General features: G+C 37.4%; 1 protein-coding gene across 1 annotated transcript in view; it reads right to left on the reverse strand.

Annotated features, from left to right (window-relative positions):
• MUC2 (mucin 2, oligomeric mucus/gel-forming) overlaps positions 1-23499 on the reverse strand; it is a 61241-nt gene extending 37742 nt beyond the window's left edge. Inside the window, exons 1-27 of the mRNA XM_088166583.1 lie at positions 23430-23499; positions 21562-21826; positions 19023-19137; positions 18785-18875; positions 18286-18395; positions 17851-18067; positions 17298-17423; positions 16501-16618; positions 16046-16184; positions 15423-15533; positions 14358-14427; positions 13813-13950; positions 13106-13270; positions 12437-12531; positions 11409-11539; positions 10501-10752; positions 9544-9596; positions 9163-9272; positions 8578-8729; positions 8001-8139; positions 7341-7451; positions 6856-7035; positions 5647-5886; positions 4288-4444; positions 2852-2980; positions 919-1069; positions 165-208 (exon numbers count right to left, since the gene is read on the reverse strand). Of these exons, the coding sequence (XP_088022709.1) occupies positions 165-208; positions 919-1069; positions 2852-2980; positions 4288-4444; positions 5647-5886; positions 6856-7035; positions 7341-7451; positions 8001-8139; positions 8578-8729; positions 9163-9272; positions 9544-9596; positions 10501-10752; positions 11409-11539; positions 12437-12531; positions 13106-13270; positions 13813-13950; positions 14358-14427; positions 15423-15533; positions 16046-16184; positions 16501-16618; positions 17298-17423; positions 17851-18067; positions 18286-18395; positions 18785-18875; positions 19023-19137; positions 21562-21826; positions 23430-23499 (3679 nt within the window). The remainder of the gene's footprint in view (positions 1-164; positions 209-918; positions 1070-2851; positions 2981-4287; positions 4445-5646; positions 5887-6855; positions 7036-7340; positions 7452-8000; positions 8140-8577; positions 8730-9162; positions 9273-9543; positions 9597-10500; positions 10753-11408; positions 11540-12436; positions 12532-13105; positions 13271-13812; positions 13951-14357; positions 14428-15422; positions 15534-16045; positions 16185-16500; positions 16619-17297; positions 17424-17850; positions 18068-18285; positions 18396-18784; positions 18876-19022; positions 19138-21561; positions 21827-23429) is intronic.
• Between the last annotated feature and the right edge of the window lie 826 nt (positions 23500-24325).

Raw genomic sequence — 24325 nt, forward strand, 5'->3', positions numbered from 1 at the left:
AGCAAAGTTCAACGAAGCACAAACAAATTTTCTTTAGTCACAACTTTCACTAATACTGGAAAGAATTATTCTAAATCAATACTAAGCCTTTTGTAGAGTCAGACAGAGCAGTTCTATGCTTTTTTTTTCCCTTTTGTTTCCAGAAAAACCCAAAAGTTATTTACCTGGGATTGGTTTACACTGTATGGATCCTGATGGGACACAGACACTAAAAGAAAAATTTTCAAAAATTAAAATGTTGCTGATGTTTTATGACACCTGTTTGCAAGAGTACAGAAACACAGATATTTGCCTCTTGGTCTTCATTCACACTACTGGATATATTTCTGGGTATATTTTCTAGTATTGCCTACCATTTTTCTTTCAAATTAAGTCACCGCTTTCAGTACAATTGCAAGTTGCAATATTGCAATAGCAGTTGTTTTGCAGAGTGAATTTAACAGCTAGATCAGATTATTCTCTGGTCACCATGTAGGGCCAGAGGTGTGAGTGCTGTCATTGCTAACACTCTAAGCAAATAGTTGGGACTCAACTATCTCTTTCAAGGCAAGAGTATTTCAGATTACAGTGATGTGGCAGTCCCAGTTTTAAGTGTTTTAATGCAAGGCAGAGTAAACCCTCTCTTCCCAAAGAGAATTGAAAGGTTGTTTTAGAAGTTCACCCAGGTTTAATTATTATAATTTATGACAGTTGACAGGTATAATTTGCTAATAATTTGTGAATTTGCTAATACCCTAATTATAATAACTACCAACCTGAAATCTGGACTATTATGGGTTTGGAAAACTATGAAATACAAGAATATACCAGCTCTTCAGCTGAAGTTGCATCTCTATTTTTTTGAAGCCCAGTAAAGTAAATGAAGGACTCAGCACACACAAATTATTTCCCGAATTACTGCAAGTAATTTTTATATACCATGTTGTACAGTTTTCTTTTGAGGGTACTTCTTCCCAAGGAGGTACAGAGGTTCCATCCTCGAGGTAACATCCACATTTATCTGGAGTCACACATTCCTTTGTCTCTTCATTATAAATAGGCTTGTCATTAGGGCATCTGGGGTAGCAGCCTATTGATGACAGGTAGAACAGAATACACGATGAAGAAAAAGTACAAAAAGTTAACTCAGTGAAATGCTACCATCTGAAGGGAAATTACTCTCACTGAATCAAGCATAGTGAAAGAAATCTAAAACTTCCCATTCAAATCAAACCGTGGATAATTAGTCTTTTCAAAAGACTTCAGCAGTTCTCACTGATAATATTGGGGTGAGGAGGATTAAGAGGTTTTTTTACGAAAACTAGTGAAGTTTCTTTTTGTTAGTTCAATACCTTAGAGAAACTCCTAATTTATACTCATTTCTATGGGCAGCTAGTAATTTTAAGACAAAGAAACACCCCAATTTTTGTATAGATCACTGTACCACTAATACTTCTGTGAGGAATATGGAAGCAGATTCACTAACAAACAGGTTTTTCACTGCATTTCTTGGAACATTAGACCTTGTTTATATGCCTTCAATACATCATCCCTACCTCAAACAGATAATTTATCTGTGTTTATCCTTACCCTTGGGCAGTGATGCAAACTCCACTGCAAAGGATCATTCTATTTTTCATGTAAATACACTTAAAAATATTATTCTGCTATTATTATTGTATCTCCTTCCTCCAAATAACCTCTTATTAAGTCCAATTATTAATGACATGAAGTCCTCTTTATACTGTACTGGAGTTCTAAATAGCCTTTAAACTGAAGCACCATGTAATTAGCTTGTACTTAAAAGTCACTTTACACTGCCAGACTGAACTTAAGATGTCTTAATAAAAATAGGTGTGCTCTATATTTCTAGTGAAATTAAACAACAAAAATAACTGAGAAAGATAACGGGATCTATAATAATCTGTCTTCTGACACCTCCTAAATCTTTCTAATAATATAAGACAATTTATTTTAAAACATAGAGGTTTGTTGGATTTTTAGAAAATATTTTGGTTAGGGATTTTTGCTGATTTTTTTAGTAGGGTTTTGTAGGGGTATTTTGCTTTGTTTTGTTTCTCTTGAGTTTTGGTTTGTTTGATTATTTTTCTTTTAATTTTTTTACTAGCAGTTCAAAGCAAAGTCAAACTCAAGGCATTTCCTGCCAATCCCTAAACTGGAGGTAAGTGCTTCTAGTCCAGACCAAAAAGACTTTATGGCTAAAAATATAAGTTTTTTCTCCTGCTTTACCATGTGGTAAACCAGAAGATACTTGTAAAATCTTTCACATTCTTGGATCGTTGCAGTCCTTTTAATGTGAAATTCCCACTCCATTATCAACCATAAGGACTGTCACCTACTAATATCTCATCTACAAAGGAAACAGAATCTCCAGTAAGAATCCAATGTATAGCAGCATCAGTGTGTCTGCTATGAAAGATATTTTCCAGTGTAAAGGTAGGTAAATGTTGCACACTAATCTAGCAAAGGCAAGATGATCTGGTACATAAAAAATGACAAGGTCAAAAACGCCCAACTCTAAGTGACTTGCTTCTTTGCCATATCAAAGATTTTCTGCTTTTGAAATACTTTTGCATAGGATTCAAAATAACCATGATGTAATAGTAACACATGTTTCAGGATATCATCCAAGCAGAAAGCTAGTTTTGTGGCTGACAGGAATATAACTATCCCATTGATGTCAATAAATAATAAATAACATTATAGGAAACGTCTATGTAAGACTGGAGGCAAACTCAACATAGCAGATTCAGGAACATCTCATCAAGTTGACTGACTAGCCCATAATTATTAAAAGACATCAGAACAGAGTTATACAAAACACAATATAAAATGGCAAGGAATTGATTACCTTCCAGCAGTGGTATTGTAAAGTTGGTGGTGACATTATTGATCATCCTGCACGTTGTGATATTACTGCCACAAGGCTCGTAGTGCCAGTCACACTCATTGCGAGGGTTGTAGTAGTCACAGAATATGGCTGATGAGAAAAGAGAGAGGCTGATTAAAAACAAAGTTACCAGAATGCTCTTCTGAGCAGGCCTTTAAAGGCACAAGCTGCATCAATCTACAAGTTAAGGTGGCCAAATTTCTCTTGAGGTACAAGACCTGGACTTTCTGCTACTCTGCTTAAACTTAGGAAATGTCAAAACACGGGTGCCCAAGATTTAAATCTTAGATATTCAAGCCACTGGGTAAAAGTGTTTCAAATCATAAAAAAACCCAATTTTTAAAAAAGTTATTTTAGTTTAAAATTAAAGGTATATTTCTGAGAGTACTTTTCTTCTGCAGCTATTAGCAAACTCCTAAATATTTTTCCATTTTATACAAAATGGCAAATACTCCATCTTGCTGTATCACACAGGCTGAAAGTCCAAGAGGAAGCACATGAGACATTATGAATACAACTTAAATTCAGCTTAGATGACTAGAGACAGAGGAAGGAGCTTTTATTAACTTATATATCAGAGCTGAATGAAACTTGCAGTTTTTGTTTTGCTGGCTTCTTACAATTAAAAGCTCCAATTAGTTCAAATTCTGAATCTGAATGAATTTTTAAATTAAAAAATAATATATTTCTGCTACTTAGAACCTCGAAATTTTGATTTGAGTGCTTTTTGGGTAATATTAATTTAAATAATATTTTACATTCATTTATGGTGTACTGGTATGAATATTAGCACCAGTAATGGACACTATTAATATACATTATACTGATAAGGTTCAGTGCTAAAGCATGGGAATGCTATATACTTTTTGCTAAAATCAAATTCTGAGTAATTTGAAGAACTGAGAGAGGAGAGAGATAGAGGAAGAAAAATGGAGAGGAGAGGAGAGGAGAGGAGAGGAGAGGAGAGGAGAGGAGAGGAGAGGAGAGGAGAGGAGAGGAGAGGAGAGGAGAGGAGAGGAGAGGAGAGGAGAGGAGAGGAGAGGAGAGGAGAGGAGAGGAGAGGAGAGGAGAGGAGAGGAGAGGAGAGGAGAGGAGAGGAGAGGAGAGGAGAGGAGAGGAGAGGAGAGGAGAGGAGAGGAGAGGAGAGGAGAGGAGAGGAGAGGAGAGGAGAGGAGAGGAGAGGAGAGGAGAGGAGAGGAGAGGAGAGGAGAGGAGAGGGCCAGGCTGAACAAGACAGTTGAAACATTTTAATTTACTAGCCCTGTTTGTTCCCTGATATGCTGAGAAAAGATTTCACCAAGTAGCCAGCATGACCTTGCAGTGACAGTACTAATGATTTATTTGACTGGCTTTCTGAAGCAGCAAGAAAGATACAGTTGTGTTTATCTGGTACTCACGGCAGATTTCAGGAGTTCTCCAGAAAACACAGGCCTCAGCCTTGATGCACTCCTGGGCGTATGCTGCAACTGCAGAGCAGAAGCATTCGCAGTCTCCACCGCTGTCACAAGAGCAGGCATCATGAACACAAGCTTCATAGAAAGGACGTGGGTTCACCTGTCAGGGGAAGAAATGATGCCTCAGTTCACCTCCAAACTAAGTTTGCAAACTAATATGTTTGAGAGCTCTTGATACATGGGAATTAAGCTGGCCAGGAATGAGATTTTGTCTAAGAGTTACCAAATCACAAACATATACAAGCTTGAAGCTGGTCAATATATTTTGGAGAATAACAGACTTAAAATAATACGCCTCCTTCATAAGTTGCTATGACTTAAAAAACAAAGTAAGAGTCCTTGGCAGTGCTCACATTTTCTAATAGAGTTCCATTTTAGTGCTCTGAAAACCAAGTTGAATTGATGCCAATGAAGTCTTATCTTTCAGCAAGCTTTGCCAACCAAATGGTGAACAATGTCAGAAAGGCTGCATTCACAGCAAATATAAGGCATATAATTTTATCCTGTCAGTTTTGGGAGTTTATCCAACGACATGCTTAAAAAAAGAATTTTTTTTTTGTTTGAGATCGCAAAGAGAAGAAACTTATACTGGATTTTTGCTGCTGAAGTAAAGCACATGGAAACATACAATAAATTAATTCAATTCATAATTGTTTGTGACTTTTCCACTGTGAGTTAAGAACAAACTGCTGTTAATTATTACCATACATCGGGAAAAAGATGAGAAATAAAGAGCAGTGCGCTCTGTGCACTGTACTCTGGGAGCTGTGGGCTGTCACAGTATTTTGCTGTGGCAATTTGGAGGCACAGTACCAGCATCTGTCAGTGTGATGTCAGTGGTATCTAAGAAGATCCTTTTGTGGATTGAATACTACAAGCCCCTTCAACAGCCATCTTTCATGTTTAGTATGAATTTCCATCAGAAGATGGGTCTGATGATTGTAAGGCCCTTCAGTACTTGTAATACTGATTGTCTCTCAACAAGAGATGGTGCAACTGCAGCAAAAACAGACTTGTTCAGGATATATTTCTGAAGCTAATTTGCAGAGTAGTAGCAGTGGAACTGTGGTGATGACTATTGTATTGGGCTACCACCACCACTGATACAGTTCCATTGCCACAGAGAGTCAGACTACTTTGACTAAGGCCACGTGAAATGTGCTGACACCTATATCTGTACTGAAGACTTAATTGAAGGTCACTATTTAACCATCTCTTCATTCATTTCTTTTGATGGTCTTTTTGGTTCTGCATTATCAGAAATGCACTGTGCTGTCCCATCACCTACTGTCTTCTACAAACCTTGGAGTGACAAATTTTGAAGACTTCGCTCTGGATGATGCTGCATTCTTTCTCTGCCCAAGATTTCCGGTGTGGTTTCAGATCACAGGGCTTAATCTCTTCTGTGACATCTGGGCACATGGGAGATTGTTTCCAGGAATTTCCAAAATTCAGAGCATTAGAGTCCTGCAGTCCACTCCTTGTTGTAAAGTCATTGTTTGCCTTGTCATCAAAGTTGCCACACAGACCACACACTTTGCCCTGGAAAAGAAAATTGTGTTTTTAAATATACCATGTAAGTGAGAAACAGGCTCTGGTTAAGTAAGAGCAAAACATTGACATAAAAAGTGACAAATTACTGTCTCTGTAAATGATGACTTTCATCTTTACTGACAACTCATTTGTACAGAAAATCTTCATTTGTCCATCCTCAGCAAATTACTCAGCTGCCATGTCTTCCTTCCTCAAAATCAATTCTATCTGGTGTATTTCCATATCTCCGTCTCCATATCCAATTTAAAACATTAAAGAGTGCCCAAGCCTCTTACAGCTGAGAATAATTATTTATTCTCCATTCTTTTCAATTTATCATAACTCACCTATTAATATAAGTCTGAGGTAATTCATTTCTGCTCAAAGCTGTTTTTATTAAAAGTTTCTAACGTAATGGGCACCATTTCTTCATTCATGAAAAAGAAATAACAGGGACTCATTTTTCTTCAAAGAAAATGTATCAATCTGCCCTCAATGGTGAATTTTTGGTAGTGTTATTTAAGGTCCACCAGTCTCCTCAAGAAACAGTATGTCACTGTTTGTACAATGCCTCAATATTCTCCAATTCAGCATGCTGAATTTCAGGAACCAGAACCACGGCCTTGCATTGCATAGGGAGTTTGTTTTTAACACAGGGCTGAGACTGCACGTAGGTTTCCAAGCACATGTGCAGCCAGTCCACATCCCCTCCATTATTCTGGACGATTGGCTATCAATACTCATAAACTCAAGAGTATTGCCTGAGATGTTTATTAGGATAGCATCCTATGAATTCTGTGCAATGCACTGTGATAGACTGTAAGAAACCTCAGAAGCACTTCTGCAAGCTGTGATGGTAATAATGCAAGCTAATCAGTGCACAGAGGATACAGGAATTAGACACGGAGTCAGAATAAAAGAACATTTATGTTTCCTTATCTATTCACAGTACTACTTCAGAAAAAGATAGGCACTAACTTTGTAATCAGGGCTCAGCTTGATGAAAACAGTAGTCTTCTTGTCCCAGATCAACATCACTCCATTGCTAGCCTCAATAACCAGGTACAGGCCGACTGTCCTGTTCCAATACTGCACATCATCACCAATATCTCGCTGAATTTCTTTGTACTCTTTGTTCTCCAATTTCAGTTCCGTTTTCTGAAAGATAAAAGAGAAGTATTGTACACTAACTTCTATGATGAGCAAAACATTAGACACTTGTAACAATGCAACTCATTCTGAAATCAATAGCTGAAACTTTGGGATGACTTCCAAGATGGCAGGGAATGGTGCAGCACTTCTATTTGAGAGGGTTTTCATCACCTGAGAACCTACACCTTTACAGAGTAATTTGATTTGATTGGGTCTCTAATGCTTGTTACAGCTGCTTTTAGGGACATGACTTTGGAGCATTACATTTTTACATGCTTGATTACTGATATGTACTGACTATCACCACTCACCCCTAGGAACATTTTGATAGCTTTTGAGCAGGTGACTCCTGTAGTTCCACAAGGGACATTCTCTGTGATGATACTGAATGAACCACTGGAATTTTTGTCGCCACAGAAGTCCTATTGAAAAAGAGAAAGAAAAGAACATGGGAAAATTAGGTAGAATATTTCATTGTAGTTCAATCTCATAATAATTGCAACCATTTAAATCTTCACAATGTATAAATAGTTACTGCTTCTTCAAATGTGAGATCCTATATACACATATTTCTACAAATGCACAGCCATATATGCATACTTCCATGCATACATATAAACAGTTAACACAGTCTTAGCCTGGAAAAAAGAGTGAGGCAATAAAACAAAGTGAGGAATATATCTTTAAATATAAGTTTCAATTTTCTAAGCTTAGAATTTGGATTTATTTCACAAATGATAGTTAGCTCTCACTGTAACAGAGTTCTGTTATGTGCAATTTATGATATATCTGGAAAAAAAAAAAAAGCCACATTCACACAGCTTGCCTGCACTGAAAATACACAATTTATCCTGACAGAATGTGTGAACACCTTGGGAACAATGGTGCAGACAATAAGGAATGACAAAACCAGAGGAAAGTAGATTTTCAAGGCAATGGAATTCCTTTTCAGCCCTCCTGATGAGCATTACCTGAGCAGCCACATATTCACAGCTCCCATCAAAGTCATAGAATTTCCCATCAAAAGTGTTATAATGGCCACTTCCATATATTGTACAAGTCCCATAGCACACGTTATCAGTGCATTCCCAATGCCCTTTCTGGCAGGTGCTAGAAGAGAGCAGAGAAGTTGAATTTTCAGATTTCACCAATAGTATGCGGTTCGAAAAACTGCAGAACAAACCAAGCAGCTGCCTGATATAATGTGATAATGTGCAAAATATCCAAGCCTCAACTTCAATTGTTTAGCCTGTTTTTAAGCCTATAATATGATTTTTACTCTGTTGAGCTACAATCTTTAGATCTGATAGCATTTAATTTTTAAAAACGAGTGAATTTTCCCAACAAGAGATGCCTACTGAAAACAGAGGTAACTACCACCCCCATACTTTCAGCAGAATCTGTATTTTCTGAGTTAGCAATAAGTATTCCTGAAAATTAAGGATGATACTTCCAGCTGTTGCAGCTACTGTGGTACATAAGCCTAAACATTATATGAATATACTGCATAGAATATATTCTAGAAGAGCGTATTCACTTATAACTCACCAGGTGTTGCAGTCCACTTTGATCTTTTTTCCAGAAGAATACAACTCATTGTTATGAATGCACGGGCAATCTTCTTGCTCAACACAGCCCCCTCTGCCATCATCATATAGACCCAAAGGACACACACAGCCTGAGACACACTCTGTCTGGAACTAAGGAATATAAGGAAAAATGGTTACCTTATGACAAAGCACTGCATCTTAATTCCACTTCATCCACAAGCACTCTTTAAAAAAAAATGAATTTATAACCACACAGTCCAATATTGATTAGTTTTATAAGGTTCTTTTTTTTGCCGGTTTCTAATGTCTTTCTTTACTTTTTTGATTGTCTAATAACCAAAATTCTTTTTCACCTGGAAGTTACGACTCTACTGAAGCCACAGTATAAAGAAAGAGGAGAAGGAAACCATAACTGGAATCATCATGAAAGTGGCAACAGATTAATATCATAGGGGGGAAAAAGAGTTGATTAAACCAAAGAGAAATAAACTGTTAGTTATAACTGTATTTGCTGTGTAGCACCATGTCACGTAAAGAATACAAAATAAAGAAAGCAAGACAGAAAGAAAAGTTGAATACATACATGATCAGTTTGAGGAGTATGACAGCTAAGCTGTAAAGGTGTTTGTGAACTCCACGTTGAGGTTGCACTGCAGTCAAAGTACGTCTTGTTAGAAGAACATTCTTCTTCACCTGAAAGGTACATTGCTGGTTTAGATCAATCAAGAAAAGGCAAAAGAAATGTGAGTGAAAGGTGGCAGTTTCTGAGACAGAAATCTCAGTCTACCCTTATGAAAAAAATAGGCCCAGTGAAGAGAGACCAAAGGGAAAACGTGTTACTGTTTTACATAAAGAGAAAAAAACATGCAAAACAAGTACATGGAAAATTCAAAAAGAAAGTAGGTTTGGGTTGTGAGGTTGGTTATGGGTTTTATTCTAGTTTAGTTTATAGAACGTCACTTACTTCTCATTCTTAATTTCACTGAAGTGCATTGGATCTTAGCATTTCGGCAAACACTAGAAAAGTGATGTAAGGAGAAATTTAAAAAAAAAAGCAAGCTCAATATCTTCAATTTAAGTCTAAGGGTTTGTTCATATAAATTTGGGAGTATTTATTAAAGATGTCCAGCATCATTTCAATGGAAATTTCAAGGTCAATTCTATTGAATCACACTAATGAATTTTTTCTTTGGAGAAAAGTGTAGCAAGATTTTAGGCATAATGCAGAGAAAGGGTATATTTTAAGGAAAGACAGCTATTCTATTAATCTTTAGCACTATGTTTTATGACAACTCAGGAATTAGATAATAATGACACAGATAACAGTGATAATTTAAATCAAAGCCTCCATTTGGATACACAGTGTGATTTCATGCCTATTCAATTTACATGCTGCAAATTTGTTGACCTATATGCTTCTTCTGCTGGATGAAAGAAGGCATTTCACAGTTTGCACTGATGACTCAGGCAGCAAACCATTGCCAGAGGTCATGGCAAAATATAACAGAATCATTAATGCTGCTTTCAAAAGCCTATGCTACAGTAAATACATATCAAGAATAGGGGACCTTCCTCCAGTGGAAAACACAAGCAATCTGTGTCTGCTAGAAAAGCAAACATAACACACAGCTGGCCTTTTATCTTCCTTTCCCCGTTTTGCTTAACAAAGCCTTATTAACACTGCAGCTTCAGAATAACATTTATCTGTGAAGGCCAGTACTCACACCTCCAAAGCAAACTGCACTTCTCAATTATTGGTAACTTGCATTGCAACAGGATAATGCTTTGCTAAGCATGAGAATGTTGTGAAATACATTAGAACTATTCATTGAAGCACTAAAAAAACCTAAGCACCTTACACCTAACAAGCAATCTTTAAAGGGCTTTTTACCCACACAAAAGAAGGCAAAATAAAACATACCAGCGTTCTCCATCTTTTGTGAAATATTCCCCAGGTTCCAGGTATGAGCCCTTGTAATAACACTGGCACTGGGAGATGGGCACACAGTTATCCTGGTTATCCAAGTATGTATTGGATGGGCAGCCACAGCCATCCACAGGAGCAAAGTCTTGCAAGCAATACTTTTCACCATCAGCAAGGGAACGACAGGTTTGCTGGCACATTGTAAGATTGTAAAGGAAGACTTGATTTCCTGAGCAAGAAGATGCTTCACTGCCTGGAGGGGTAAAAACCAAAATTATATAAGAGAGATGCAGGTTGGACAATTTGGCCTTGATATTTCCATTCTGGTTTCTTTGGCTGCACCAAATGTAGTGATAAAAACATTCCCTTAGATCTTACTAAAGTACAAAAATATCAGAAGTCACAAGTAACACTAACCTAACTTTACCAGTTGAACACTTATTTTTAACTGCTACTAATAGTTTCTACTTTCATACCCCTATTTGTTTCACATACTGAAAATCAGATAGAGAGTACAATATAATAAACTCCTAGTCTCTAACATACTGAACTGTTGATGAAAAGCAAGCATGATCAGAAACAAAGACATTGATAAACAAATGCATGGTAAAGGCCCTGATGGCTGGGATTCCATTAGTAAATGAAATTGTATTAGCTAGACTGGGGAAAGAAGGTGAAAGTTTAAAATATTGCTTTCTACTTCTAGAAAAAAATTTCAAATTACATCTGAAGAATATAACATGGATTAGTAAACATTATCAGCATTGTCTCTTTTAGGTCCATTAGACATTTCTAAGATACTCCAAATCCCTTAACAGTGAGATCCCTGACAACCAAATTCAGAGAGAACCTGCATATGCTGAGATCATGTTTAATTATATCTACAGGGATTACTGTTCCACTACTTACTGCAGACACTCTTTCTCCAGTCTCCCAGTATAATCCCTTTGAAAGCACAGGCTCTTGAGTAAGAGGACAGGGCAGCACACAAACATTCCTCATTGTCTTCACAGAGGCAGGTGTCATATTTGCATTTCTGAAAAAAAACAAAAGGGTAAATAAGTCCCCAAGAAATCAATGGGCAATTGCAGTTTGACTGCTACAAAATGCCCTGTGTGCCTTTCCTGATGTTGTTTGTATTAATTCCCATGACCAGACAACAAGAAGGAACAGACAAAGACTAGAGAGCTAAAGTGCTGCTTCATTTCATACATAATGAAAATAATTGAATGATTATTCTAACCTAAGCCAAGACTCCTGAACCTTTAAAAAGTGGTCAGCCTCCTTAAGAACACGTTTTTCAAAGCATACTGATACCATTTGTTCTCAGTTACTAATTAAAAATACAAAGATCCACAAAAACAAGAATAATAAAGGCAAAATATTAACCAGGTCAATAAAGACCTTTACAACATTTGAGCTTACATTGACTTCCAAGTACAAGCAATCATTTTGGAATTCCTTTTGCTCAGGTAAGCCTCACTTACTGCTCAACAGAGATGAGCATGGGGGAAAAGAATTCATGGAGTATCTGGCATGAAAATGATTCGGCGTTACATTCCAATCAATATATGGTTGGAATTTTTTCCCCCATTTTATAAAAACTAATGTTTAAGGGTAGGCCTAAACTGTGCACATCTGCAACTCCTGAATCTTCTTTTCAGTCCAAATACCCAAGCAAATAAAAATGTACATAAAACACAAAACATAAGCAAGCAAAAGAAAAAATGTACAATTTTATTTAGCAGCAGCCCATAAGGATCTCATCACATGAGATACTTTGGATGCTATGCTGCTTGAATCAGTCAATGCAAAAATTTCAGTATCTCTTATGGATAAGCTACTCACTGATGTCTCAAATGTTCAAAAAATGATAAATTACAGTTAACCATCTGAAATAATGCAGTGCTAAAAGAGTGCAAAATTACGATACCTTATAGTAGTCTGAAGGATCGACAGCTAAGTGACACCTTGCAAAAGGACCCTCTGGGTTTCTCAGCAAAGAACACCAATGCTCAGCGTAATTTGCTGAAAAAAAAAAAAAAGATAAATACATCGCATTTCCTTCTCTTTCCTGTGCCATGCCTAGTTATGCTCACACATAAATGCAGTGCAGAAATACAAATGAGAGAACTGTGTGCATTTTAGGGAGTGGAGAAACTGCATGCAATCACCATATATGTATTTCTAATCCTCGATTCAGAGACATGCAACGATAAGATCAAAAATTGCACTGTACTCCTGCAACTTGTGCTCAGGAATTGTGACAGCTCTTTCCATTTGGGGACAATAAAGCTAAGTTAAACATAAGGATAGATAATGCTAGGAGATACAAGCTGTCTTTGCAGATAATACAAATTAATGACTGTTTTACCCATTCTTCCACCTTACAATTCTTTTACCATCACCCCTTAAATTTTCACTTCACTTGGATGAAGTGCTTGTATGTATACATACTTGCAGATATTCATTAATAATTTTACAGTCCTGTAAAAAAATCTTCAATGCCTCACTACAACTCTTACACTCCTGTTGCAGTAACACACAGCAGACACTGCTCATCCTGGCAGGAGCCCACCATTGGATTCATTAATGTGCTTACCACTTTCAATGCTGAGACTGCAGGGGTCTTCCAGCTTTTCTGCCTGGTCTGCACAGGTGGACTGAGCTTTCCACGTGTTAGCAAAGGCAGATCCTGTAGCCTCAATCAGCCCGCTGGTTGTTCTAAAGTCATCACCTTCCATTCCGTTGAAGTTTCCACAAAGACCTATTTGAGAACAAGGTAAAAATTTCACATAAGCATTACTTATTCTCATACTGAAAGGTCAAAGAAAAGGGACAACTGATCACAAACATTAGAAACAGCTGATTATTCCACATCAATTTAATGCATACTATAAATACTGAAGTTTTAGAAGCCCTGTTTTAAATCTTCAACATCTTCAAAAATAGTAATCATGAAGATATCTGTGCTTCAAGAGATTACTACCCTAACCCATATTTTTTATGCCTTCTGATGACACTGAAACCACAAAATACACCAAAAACCTGATGTTGTGAATAGTTAAAAATTCAACTTAACACAAAAGTAAGGAATATTCTAATAAACACCTATGTCCTGGCACCAGAGTGATAGGTAATTTCAATATCAAAAAACAAAAACACATTTCTAGGTCGCTTGAGTTGATTTTCTTTCTGTTTTCTCCCCTTGAATCAACAAGTAGCATGACTTATTCCTCATATAAAGAATACATGACTATTCAGCTGTGAAACAGCATAGCTTTGCTTCCCATTTGCAGAGACACTTACCTTGAACTTTCCCTTTAACTGATTGATCAACAGTCACAAACAGCTGCATGAGTCGAAACAGCTGGATCTGCATCTGAAGCCCAAAAGAAGTTTGTACAACAAAGTAGTTGGAAGACGGCTTGAATACTGAGAAGCTGGCTGAAAAACAAAACATGAACTGTTGTAGTAAACAGAGACACACAGGATGCCAAAAGAAACATTTCTTATATATGTATATATATATATATATATATATATATATTCTTATATATAATCTATATACATATTCTCATGGATCACCCAGCACCCTGGTCTCTGAGACCAGGATCAAATTAATTTTTTTTCCTTTAAAAAACACTGGCCAACTAGATATGATGCTGGTCCTCACAAACTTTACAAGCTGATTACTTATAAAGACTGGTCTCTGAGATCAGAACCAAATGGGCATACCCACACCATGTAGCCAGGTTTGGAAAGTGCTAAATACCTCTCTTCCACTTTTGCCTCAATAAAAATACACCTGTAGAAGAGAAGTCAGGTGTGTGACACCTGTAAGGCTGTCTTACCTGACACATGAGGCACATTCACTGTCATGTCATTCAGGAGCACACTGCCATCTGATCTGAAAACCACCACCTGTGTAATGGCAAATGGAATCAATGAGCTCCCAGGGCTTAGGAAAAAGAACTAATACAAGGAAAATTAACAAGAAGAATATTTTAGACATTTAGGCTCTGTCTAGAACTCCAAATTTTTTAAAGGAAAAATCTGTCTGAAAATTGAACATGGCAGCAGCCCTATAGGGTACATGTAAGGTTTTATCTTGCTATTCAGTGTTTCTCTTACATCTGCCTACAAGAATTCGTAGCAATAATGAAATGAAAAACTCATTTATATTGGACACTTTGGTTTCAGCAAGTAGAAGAAAATATTAGGTCTTCAGGATCTGTAGCAAGTTCTTATTCCTTATTAAAGCATGTGCTACAGCTTCTGTATGATGGTTAATATGATTCTGACATGGTAAGAAAGCAGTTTACTAAACTTCTTCAAAAATGCTGCTCTATACATATGGAAACATTAAATTATTGGGTTGTTATTTGGTTTTCTTATGTCTTAGTAATGTTGGCAAGGACATGGAAGTCCAAAAATATGTGAGGAAAATCATGTGTATATGTATGTAAATTATATATAGGGATAGTCTATATATTCTTATAAACAAAGAGAATATTAAAGTGAATATTTCAGAAGGTTGGATTGTACCACCATACAAAGGCATTCTTCTGAAAAAGACTCAATTAGATCTATAAAATCATATCTGAATTAAGAAAAATGCTCTGAGGGAAAGAAGAATGGTACTTCTGCTTCCAGACACCTGGAGTCCTGTGAGAATAATCATATCACACAGAGCAGAGTAAAGAAGAGGGGGAAATGTCAGTTGTTTTGAGTCCCATCTTTTCTTAAATTTAGGTCTATTTTGAATTCTCAGGCAGAAACCTGAGCTGTTTGTCTGCCTGTCTGAGGTTCCTTATCTATCCACAATATTGACTCCAGAAGAAAAAGGTATTCACCCATATTAAGGGAAATATGCTAATCTTCAACGTATCTAGCAAAATCCACAGTGCATCACTTACATTCTTTTTGTTATCTGCTAACAGCACAACAGTCTTCAAGCAGGTCTGTTTGTCTGTGGAGCCACAGGGAACCAGCTCGGCCAGGAGAGCATAACTGTCATTTGCAGTATCCTACAATCACAGGAAAAGAAATGTCCATTACTCAAATAAAAAATGTCATGAGATGATTTCCACAACAAAGACTAAATTTATCCGTTACAGTAACCTTCCTAGCTCCACAAGATTTTCCTCATTCTCTAGAAGAATGGACACCAGGTATTTTAGGGATGAATGAAATAGCTGCCTACCTCTTTTCCCTACCTTTGACACTCAAAAATAACTATTACAGAAGTGGTCAAAAACTTCTAATCCTGAGACTTTTTGATTTCTTATATACTAAGAGCTCCACTGGATAATGACAACTAGGCAGTCTTCTATCTCACTGAGTTAATCACCCATTGCAATAAGTCCTCAGCTTCCCCTTAGGGCTATTACAGCTAAATCCTGAATTTTGTAGTACAACTTCCAGCATTTCTGCTTCCCTCACCCTATGGAAGTGGAATAGAACAATAACTCCCAGCTGATACACATCAGCCCACAGACAGTTTTACTCTATAAGAGAACAGCCCCACAGTACACAGTACCTTGGCCAACACATAGTAGCAGTCTCCATGGAAGGTGTATTTCTTCCCATCAAAGGTGGAAATATGGGAACCTCCTTCCACTGAGCATGTGCCTGGACATTCTAGATCTTTGCAGGTCCATCTGGCTGAATTGCAGGTGCTATAAACAGACAAATAATACAAAAAATGCTTGTAGTTATTACAGGAGCTGAGAGCACTGAAAGTATATCTGGCAACCAGCAAACTATCCTCAGGTGTTTTAAAATGGTGTCCTTGACCATTTCCTTCAGATTTTCCCTCTGACATATGCCACAGAATCAAGAAAACTTTTCAGAAATTTTGTTCTATAGACATGCAACATAAACATTAAGTTCAGAGTGTTTTCAGGACATCTCCTATGACCAAGTGGAAATTTGAAAAATGCAGACCCATTTACAATCATTCAAAGAAAGGTGTACAACAGCCAGGATCCTTACCATTCTTCACATTCCATGGAAATGGTTTCTCCAGGTGCATACGTCTTTCCACCGAGTTTGCAGTGGCACTGGCTAACAGGGATGCAGCCTTTTTCACTGATGTCATCATACACAGTTCCTATAAAACACAACATTAACCATTCCAGCTCTTTTTCAAATAAGCAATTTCCACAGAGGGAAAACTCTAATTGGCCACACAGGCTGAGTTTATCTAAACTGTGAAGAATACTGTCTCTATTATTTGTAAGATAAGACAGATGGAAAGCACTTTTATTCAGCTTTGAAAATCCAAGTCTGCTCATTTACATAACTATACACATATAAAAAGGTTATTACAAGCGTATAAGAACAACCTCACAATGTCACACGTTTAGATTTTTAGTCTTTTTGGCTGTGAACACTATCACTGTAATCTTTCCCAAGGTTGACAGCAAGCCTGGGAATTTCTCTCATTGTCCTTCACTGCCACTCTCTGGGCAAATGATGTCCATTGTCTCAGAATTCTTCAACCTAAAAAGCATGATTTACTACGTAGAAAAAACCCACTTGCTGAGAATTAAAAAGCAGGTTTATTACCTGCCAATGTGTTAATATGTTTGAACCATAAAACAATTGATTAATTAATCAATTATTACCTCCTTAGAAAATTTTACAGGTATGTTCCTCTAAGGGGGGAAATAATGACTAGCTCTACTCATTTCTAAGATATAATTTGACTACATGTAGTATTTGAGTATGACTTCCTTAGATAGGCCACTTTCTTTTGTCCCAGATGCAACAGCTAGAATAACACTTGCCTTCAGGGCAGAAACAGCCATCCATGTAGTGCTCCTCACAGAGGCTGCTGATGTCCAAGTGTGAGCAAGTATCCATGCAAGGTGAGCTGCTTTCTCTATAGACCATGGTAGCAGGACAGCTCTTGGCTGAAAGAATGACACCAGGAGTTATTTGAGTGCTAAGTCCATCATTCCTGAGAAACAACAGATCATACACCCTATTCCCTTCAAGTCAGTGGTGTCTCAAGCCAGACTCCACATGGCAAAGCATGTTCATCCAATTCTGAACTGCTTTTCCTGGTATTTATATTTACTTCTTTTGGTCTCAAAGATATCAAATTATTCCCATCTCCTGCAGCATCAGATCTCAGGTTTTTTTAATGGGAACAGAATTTGCTGAAAAATATTTCTTAATAGCAAAAGTAATAGAAAAAGAAAACAGGGAGTTTTAGCAGTACCGGTATGAAATTTATAATACATGCTAATAGTTTTGTAAAGAAATAACGAATTTAAGTTCCATGGTGCTGCATGCAGGAAACATTTGGATTTTTGTAAAATTTGTGTCGCTGCTTACGGCAGAAGCTCTCTGTCCTCCACTCTCCCGGGCGGCCGCCTGCGTGCGAACACTGGCGGGAATACTCAGAGATGGTGCTGCAGAGGCAGAAGGAGTCTGTCTTGCCATTGCAGGCACACTTGTCCTGCATGCAGGCTTGGATGTACATTTCCAAATTAAGACGGAGCCGACAATCAGAAAACGCAGAGGAAGTCAGCAACTTCTGACACTCATCACGCTGAGGAGGAAGAGGAATAATGTTTAAGAGATTTGCAAGCATCTGAGCTTCTGGACATTTCTTTCAAAAAAAACCTCTTGTTTTTTGAACAGCTAGGAAAAAGTAACCATTTATCCTGGAAGGGATAGTCCTCCCAGCTCCTTGCAACTAACTCCCTGTTGCACAAGGATGTCTCCATGTGCCCCATGTAAATGAAGTTCACCACAAGAAATACTTACATGCTCATTACAGCTTGGAAGAGCCTGAGTTTCATCTGGATCTTCACATTTGGCCGTGGGTTTGTTGATCTTCTGCATGTTCCCAAATGTAATTGAGTTGTAGCTTGCATCTATGAGAAAAAAAAATAGAAAGAGAATCTGCTGAGCCCCCAAAATTGACAGGGAGCACCTGATTCCTGGAAGTCTACTGATCAAGGGAAACAGTTACTATGGTATCAAATATGCCTGCTAGACACAGGCACCTGCTCTGGAAGATGCCTAACTGTGCTCAAAAATTCCCCTTAAAGGGGAAACAGGAAAAGAAGGCTAGTAAAGAACAAAAAGATTGATCTGGAATAGAATAAATTTAGACCAGCAATGCAGCATTGGAACTTCATGTTTAGTCTGGGGCAATCACAGAAACCTCTCAAGTGAAATTTGCCTCTCCTGTGATGTTTCTATGCACAGGGCTTGTCAGCCTATCTTTGGTGACAGCTGTCAGGATGGTGGGATGACAAACCTCCTTTGATGAACTCATTGTAGATTTGAATTCCATTGTAATCCCCACAGAGACCACAGGTATGGTTATTAAATTTGTTGTCCAGCTCCACCTAAACAATGAAAAGAAAAAGGAAAAACATAAATAATTATCTTTTTTTCTTCCTTTTTCCCCCTTCCTATTTTTTTTCCTACTGAGATAGAGAAATATCCCAGGAAACCCAGGAAATCCCAATTAAAAATACTTTGATCATACATACCATCAGGGCATCCTGCTGGTTCCACATCAGAACCATGCCTAATTTGGCATAAATCTTGGTGTAAATCTCACTGGTCTCAATGAAGACACCAGAGGCGTAGTAAGGTGTCTTCACACTAGGAAGAAAATCACAGACTTTGCATTAGTTAGGAAATAAAAGGGCTGACATGAATGTCTGTAATAAGCCAAATGCCCCAAGGAATAGAGGAACTAGTGTGACTACCTCATCCTAACTGCACAGGATACCTTGTTTTAATGAGGCACAAAGTCTTCTCTCTCTGACACTTTGGACAATAACTCATTGCAAAAACTCATTTAAAATGAAAAGCAATTTCAGAGGAAAAGCCTACCCAACACTTCAAGCTCTTTAACTTAAGAAAAAACAAAATTCCAGATGTCTTTAAATTAATCAAAGAAAAACATCATCATTGTGGTATTAACAGAGGATATTCAAACACTCACTAATAATTTGCATCAATGAAATGAGCTACAACCTAATTTACAGCATTTCTTTACCAAAATATCTCACAGCCATTTCAGAGAGAATTAATGTTCCATTGCAAGGAACTGTCTCCTTAAGAGACAGTTCAGAATGCACAGGCAGTTACAGGGACTGCCAACAAAATGTGGAGAAGAAAGTAGCATGTTAAGAGGAATTCAGTAGCTCTTTCAGTAGTTACTTACTTAGTTTTAAGTGGACAGGACTGATCTCGTTAATGGTGACAGAAGAGGCTTTGCAGAGGGCTAAGCATAGATATTTTTGTGTGGTAACAATTCCTGTTTGCCTTACAAGTAAACTGAACTGCTAAATTTCATTCAGCAATAAAAGGATTGTGGCAGGCAGTCTTATCCTATAAAATCTAGACTAGAGTCTGTTCAAACAGAAGTAATGTAAACTGGAATCCAGTCAAAATAACTGGTTAATTTTCTACAGATTTATCAATGTAATTGCTATCCATCAGGATTCATGCATGTGTATGCACATCTCTTAACTAGTCTCTTGACTGGGAGAGCTTTATCTCCTGAATTTCTGTCACTGGAGTTTTTACAGCTATTTACCTCAGGCATTTTTTAACATGCCCAAATGACTTACACATCCAAGTGCAAACTCAGAGATTATTATTCCTGCTTTTGACTGCACTGTTCATCAATAAACAATGAAGTCTTGAGACATATGTTTCTTGAGGGGGAGCATAAAATGTTGGACATCTTTTCAGCTTTTAGCTATCACAGTATGGAATATTTATCTATTTTTTTTCTAATAGTAGGACATTCAGTCAATCAGTGGATCAGGTACCTGAAGGGTAATCCATACACTTTTCTACTTTACAGTTTTCACTTCAGCACTGTGAAATGCTGTTTTACATGACAATTGATCACTTATCATTTCAGGATCAATGTGGAAAATTAGGTTCTACAAAAAAATAAGTTCTCCAAGCAGCAAAAACCTGTTCAGCAGGGATCTGTCGTTTTATGACAATAAAGTCTATCTAAGAGGAAAATGGCTCGGTTTAAGAGAAACAGTTTTCAAAGGGCTTCTAACTTGTTTTCTCATGGAGCTCTTTTTAAGAATTGAGTACACAAGAAAGAGCTTTTTCAATTTGAGGCAAGAATGGATTTTTTGTAACTCCTTGTCATTTTGTTATGCATTCTAGTATGATCTTTGGAAAACTGAATGCTACGTTCAGTCTTCAAACATATTTTCATTTCAGTGGCTTCCAAACTTAAGAGCAAAAGCTGAATTCTCCAATGACAATTTAAAAGTCCCCTTTTTTTCAATTATGCGAAAACATACTAATTAACTCATAAGTTGCTTCACTGGCTTCAGAATATAAATGCACACACTGCAAGGATAAGCTAATGATAGAAAAGACTAGGTTGAGACACTACTTAGCATTAGTAATGGTGTCAGACGAGTTTCTTGTGTAATCATGTTATAGGAGGAGAAAAATAACACAGCTTAGTCTGAAAAAGTACATATTGCAACAGATAAATTTGTGAAAATTTTGACCTGTGTTACATCTACTAAGCTCCCTTGAGGAATGGCCATCAGATCTTTAAAGAATTATTTATGAAGATCAGAAGAAACTACCTCTCTTCTGTCAGAAAATAAGAGGAAAAGACGCCAGAGAAATGCATTTCCTTTTCAAGGATTTTCTAGACCATCTGCTAAGGTAAAGTCAAGATGATGCCATTAAACAAATGAAGCTATGTCATATTACACCAGTGAAAAATCTGGCTCATGAGCTGCACTGTTTTCTGCACAACTGGAAGAACAATTCACTCAAACCTATTCCTGACTTGTATTTAAATAATCTCTTATTTAAATTGCCAGTGTAGAAATTACAATTAATACTAAAGCCCCTCCCCAAAACAGTTTTAAAGCTGAATTTCAAAAGGCTTTTTTGTTTGTTTGTTAGTCTGTGGAAATGCTTTGCAGCAGCTTCTGTAGTGGTACACAGACAGTTGTGTAAAGAATCAATCCTGCTTTTATCTTGCCAGCACATTTCTCTGAATACCATTAGAGTAAAGGAACTTACATCCGCCCATCCACCACAACCAGGTTTGGTTTGAGGTAGATGGCTATATCCTTGATTTTCATCAGGATATACTGGATCTCAGGATGGCCATCGCTGTTGAGAGCACGCTGGATGTGGACAGAGAATTCCTTGTAAGCGTCTCGGCAGTCAGAAACAAAATTATACTCGCAAACGCCAGGGAATTGGTAGATGTCTCCATCAAAAGTTTTGAAGTGGTTGTTTCCCCAAGTGCTGCAGACATAGTGGCCATGGCTTCTTGTCCTTCCTGGTAAGTGATGAAAAAGAAATAGAGATGAAAAGAAGTGCAAGAAACAATCTAGTGTGAAAAAAGTTAAGTGTTCCATTTTACAGTAGGAACCACTTGCAAGTATGTGCACAGTGATTCCATAGATTTCAAGCCTGATCAAGTATCTGCCAGGTCAGCAGAAAATATGAAAATCTCTAAAGGAGAATAAGATATTAAGAAATAATTCTGAGACCAGGGTATAGCCTATAATCCTCACTGAGGTGAAGGAACTTATCTGCATGAGGTGGGGAAACTTAATACTGACCACTAACTTGGCTTCTGTGCCAAGCATATGATTTTATTCTGAAACACAGTATTATTTTTATCAATATTAAACTTTTCCAAGAACTATCTTCTTCCCTGGTGTGACATGTACTAGAAACAAAACAAGTAGGAAACCAAGAAAGTACTACCTACTCTGGAAGGCAAATAATTTAAAGGTTATGAAAGGGCTTGTGCACAACAGGAGATTTCAAGGAATTCTTTCTTTTCCTAAAAGCAGTAGTGATTTCTATTACTTCAAGACAGAAATTTTTCAGAAGGTAGGTTAGAAAACAGCCATGGTAGGAGGGAAAAAATAAGTTTTTGCAATAGCAAAATATGAAGATTATTTGCTCCTTTTCCTGCTGTTTGTACGAACAAATAATAAAAACTAATACAATATCTGATAAATCTCCAGATACTGTAGATTAGGGGCAAATCACAAAAGCTGAGCATCCTTGGGAATCTTGACATATCTCTCATCTTCACAAGATTTTCTTGCAGCATTTAACATGAGAAAGCAAAACTGCTAAGAAAACCTCTAGGTTACTGCACTTGGATGGTATCAACCATACCAGATACATCCAGCCAAGCTGGAATGCTTCCCTCCCCCAAGGAAGGCTGCACAGAGATCCTCCCACAGCTCACAGCTGGAAGACCAAATGCCAGGTAAAGCTTTCCTCCCACTGCTGAACTCAAGACACAGCAGACCAAGCTCAATAGCCCAAATCTGATCACTGGATATAATCCAACACCTATTCCTCTAAAAACAGTTTTCAGTACGAGTGCTCCATTCCATCATTTCAAATTTGATAGCAAATACACTAAATCGGAGCCTTTGCAAAAGGGTTGAAAATGTCCTAAATGACAAAATTAGCTTTTTTCCAATGTTATGACATTCATTTTTGAAGAACAATTTATGTTGCTCCAAAGTAACAGAAGATACCATCATCCACTTCCTTCACTGCTTTAACAACGAACCCCTCAAAGTCCTACAGTTCCTTTCTGTCAAGTCGTTGCCATACCTAGTAAAGACTCAATGCATGGAAAGAAAAGCAACATTGAAAATATTTTCCAAGCACCTCAAACTAGACATCATTGCAGTAGATATAGGCACTAATCTCTCCAAAGAAAGTCGTATCTACCAATTTTTGTCCAAGCAATGCAGCCTCAGTATCTGAAAGCTTAAGCAATTTAAGGCATCCTAAAACTCTAGAGCATTATTTAAATGAACTGCCTCATTCTAGCTCTGCAGCAATACTTTAATTCTCTCCTCCTTTTCCAGGAGGCAGCCTGCTACCATTTCATCTCTAGAGCTTACCTTTTTTGATTTCATTAGCAGAGGCAAGAGCCAGCCAGAGGAGGAAGAGGCTGGCCGCTCTTAGCCCCATGGTGGCTAAGGTGGGTGAATGGGAGCTCCACTGCAAACTGGGCTTTTTATAATCCCCACTGAGGCAATTGATTCTATCACAGGGGAGGAGATTCAAAGGGAGGAGGCAAGAGGAGGGCTGAAAAAACAGGTACAATATTTGCAGAAGATAAGAAGTAAACAGACAATCTTTTTTTTTCCTTCATAAATGAAGGAATTCAGCATACAGGAAACGATAGAATATTGATTCAGTAATCATGTAATTTTTATTGCCCTATTTCATCTACAGGATGCTGTGCTTTTAAATCCTTCAAATGCTCACGCCAAGTTTAACCTTCAGCAACTCCCATAACAAATAATGAATTTTGGGGTGGCTGAACAAAGAAATCCCTTGAAGAAATTTTAAGGTGAGACCCTAAAATAAAAGCTTCAAAACCAAAGAATTTTTCATTTTTCATCACCAAATAGAATGATTCCTGTAAAAATTAAGTGATGCTTGTGAAGCTCTTTGTAATTAACAGTAAGTAACCTTTACAAATAAAATGGCATATCATGTGTTGTAAAATTATTTTGCAGGCAATTATTGTATTTCTTTAAATTTTAAAGCTCTTGGGAATGTCTAAACCAAAATACTGCCCATACTACACATAATTGAGACTGGGAGACACAGTAAGTTCAAGGATTTTACAGTAAAAGAGGTGCTCTTTCACACCTTATAATGGTGCAACAGAATGTCTATCAAAGTTGAAGAGATTCTCACATAGTATTAAGCTTTTAGAGAAAAAGTAAAAAAATAAGGGAAAACAAGAAAACATTACTGTCCTTAATCCCCCTAACCTTCTTGCTCA

The sequence above is a fragment of the Sturnus vulgaris genome, chromosome 6, assembly GCF_052056855.1.
Source record: "Sturnus vulgaris isolate bStuVul1 chromosome 6, bStuVul1.hap1, whole genome shotgun sequence".
In the NCBI taxonomy this organism is placed as follows: Eukaryota; Metazoa; Chordata; class Aves; order Passeriformes; family Sturnidae; genus Sturnus; species Sturnus vulgaris.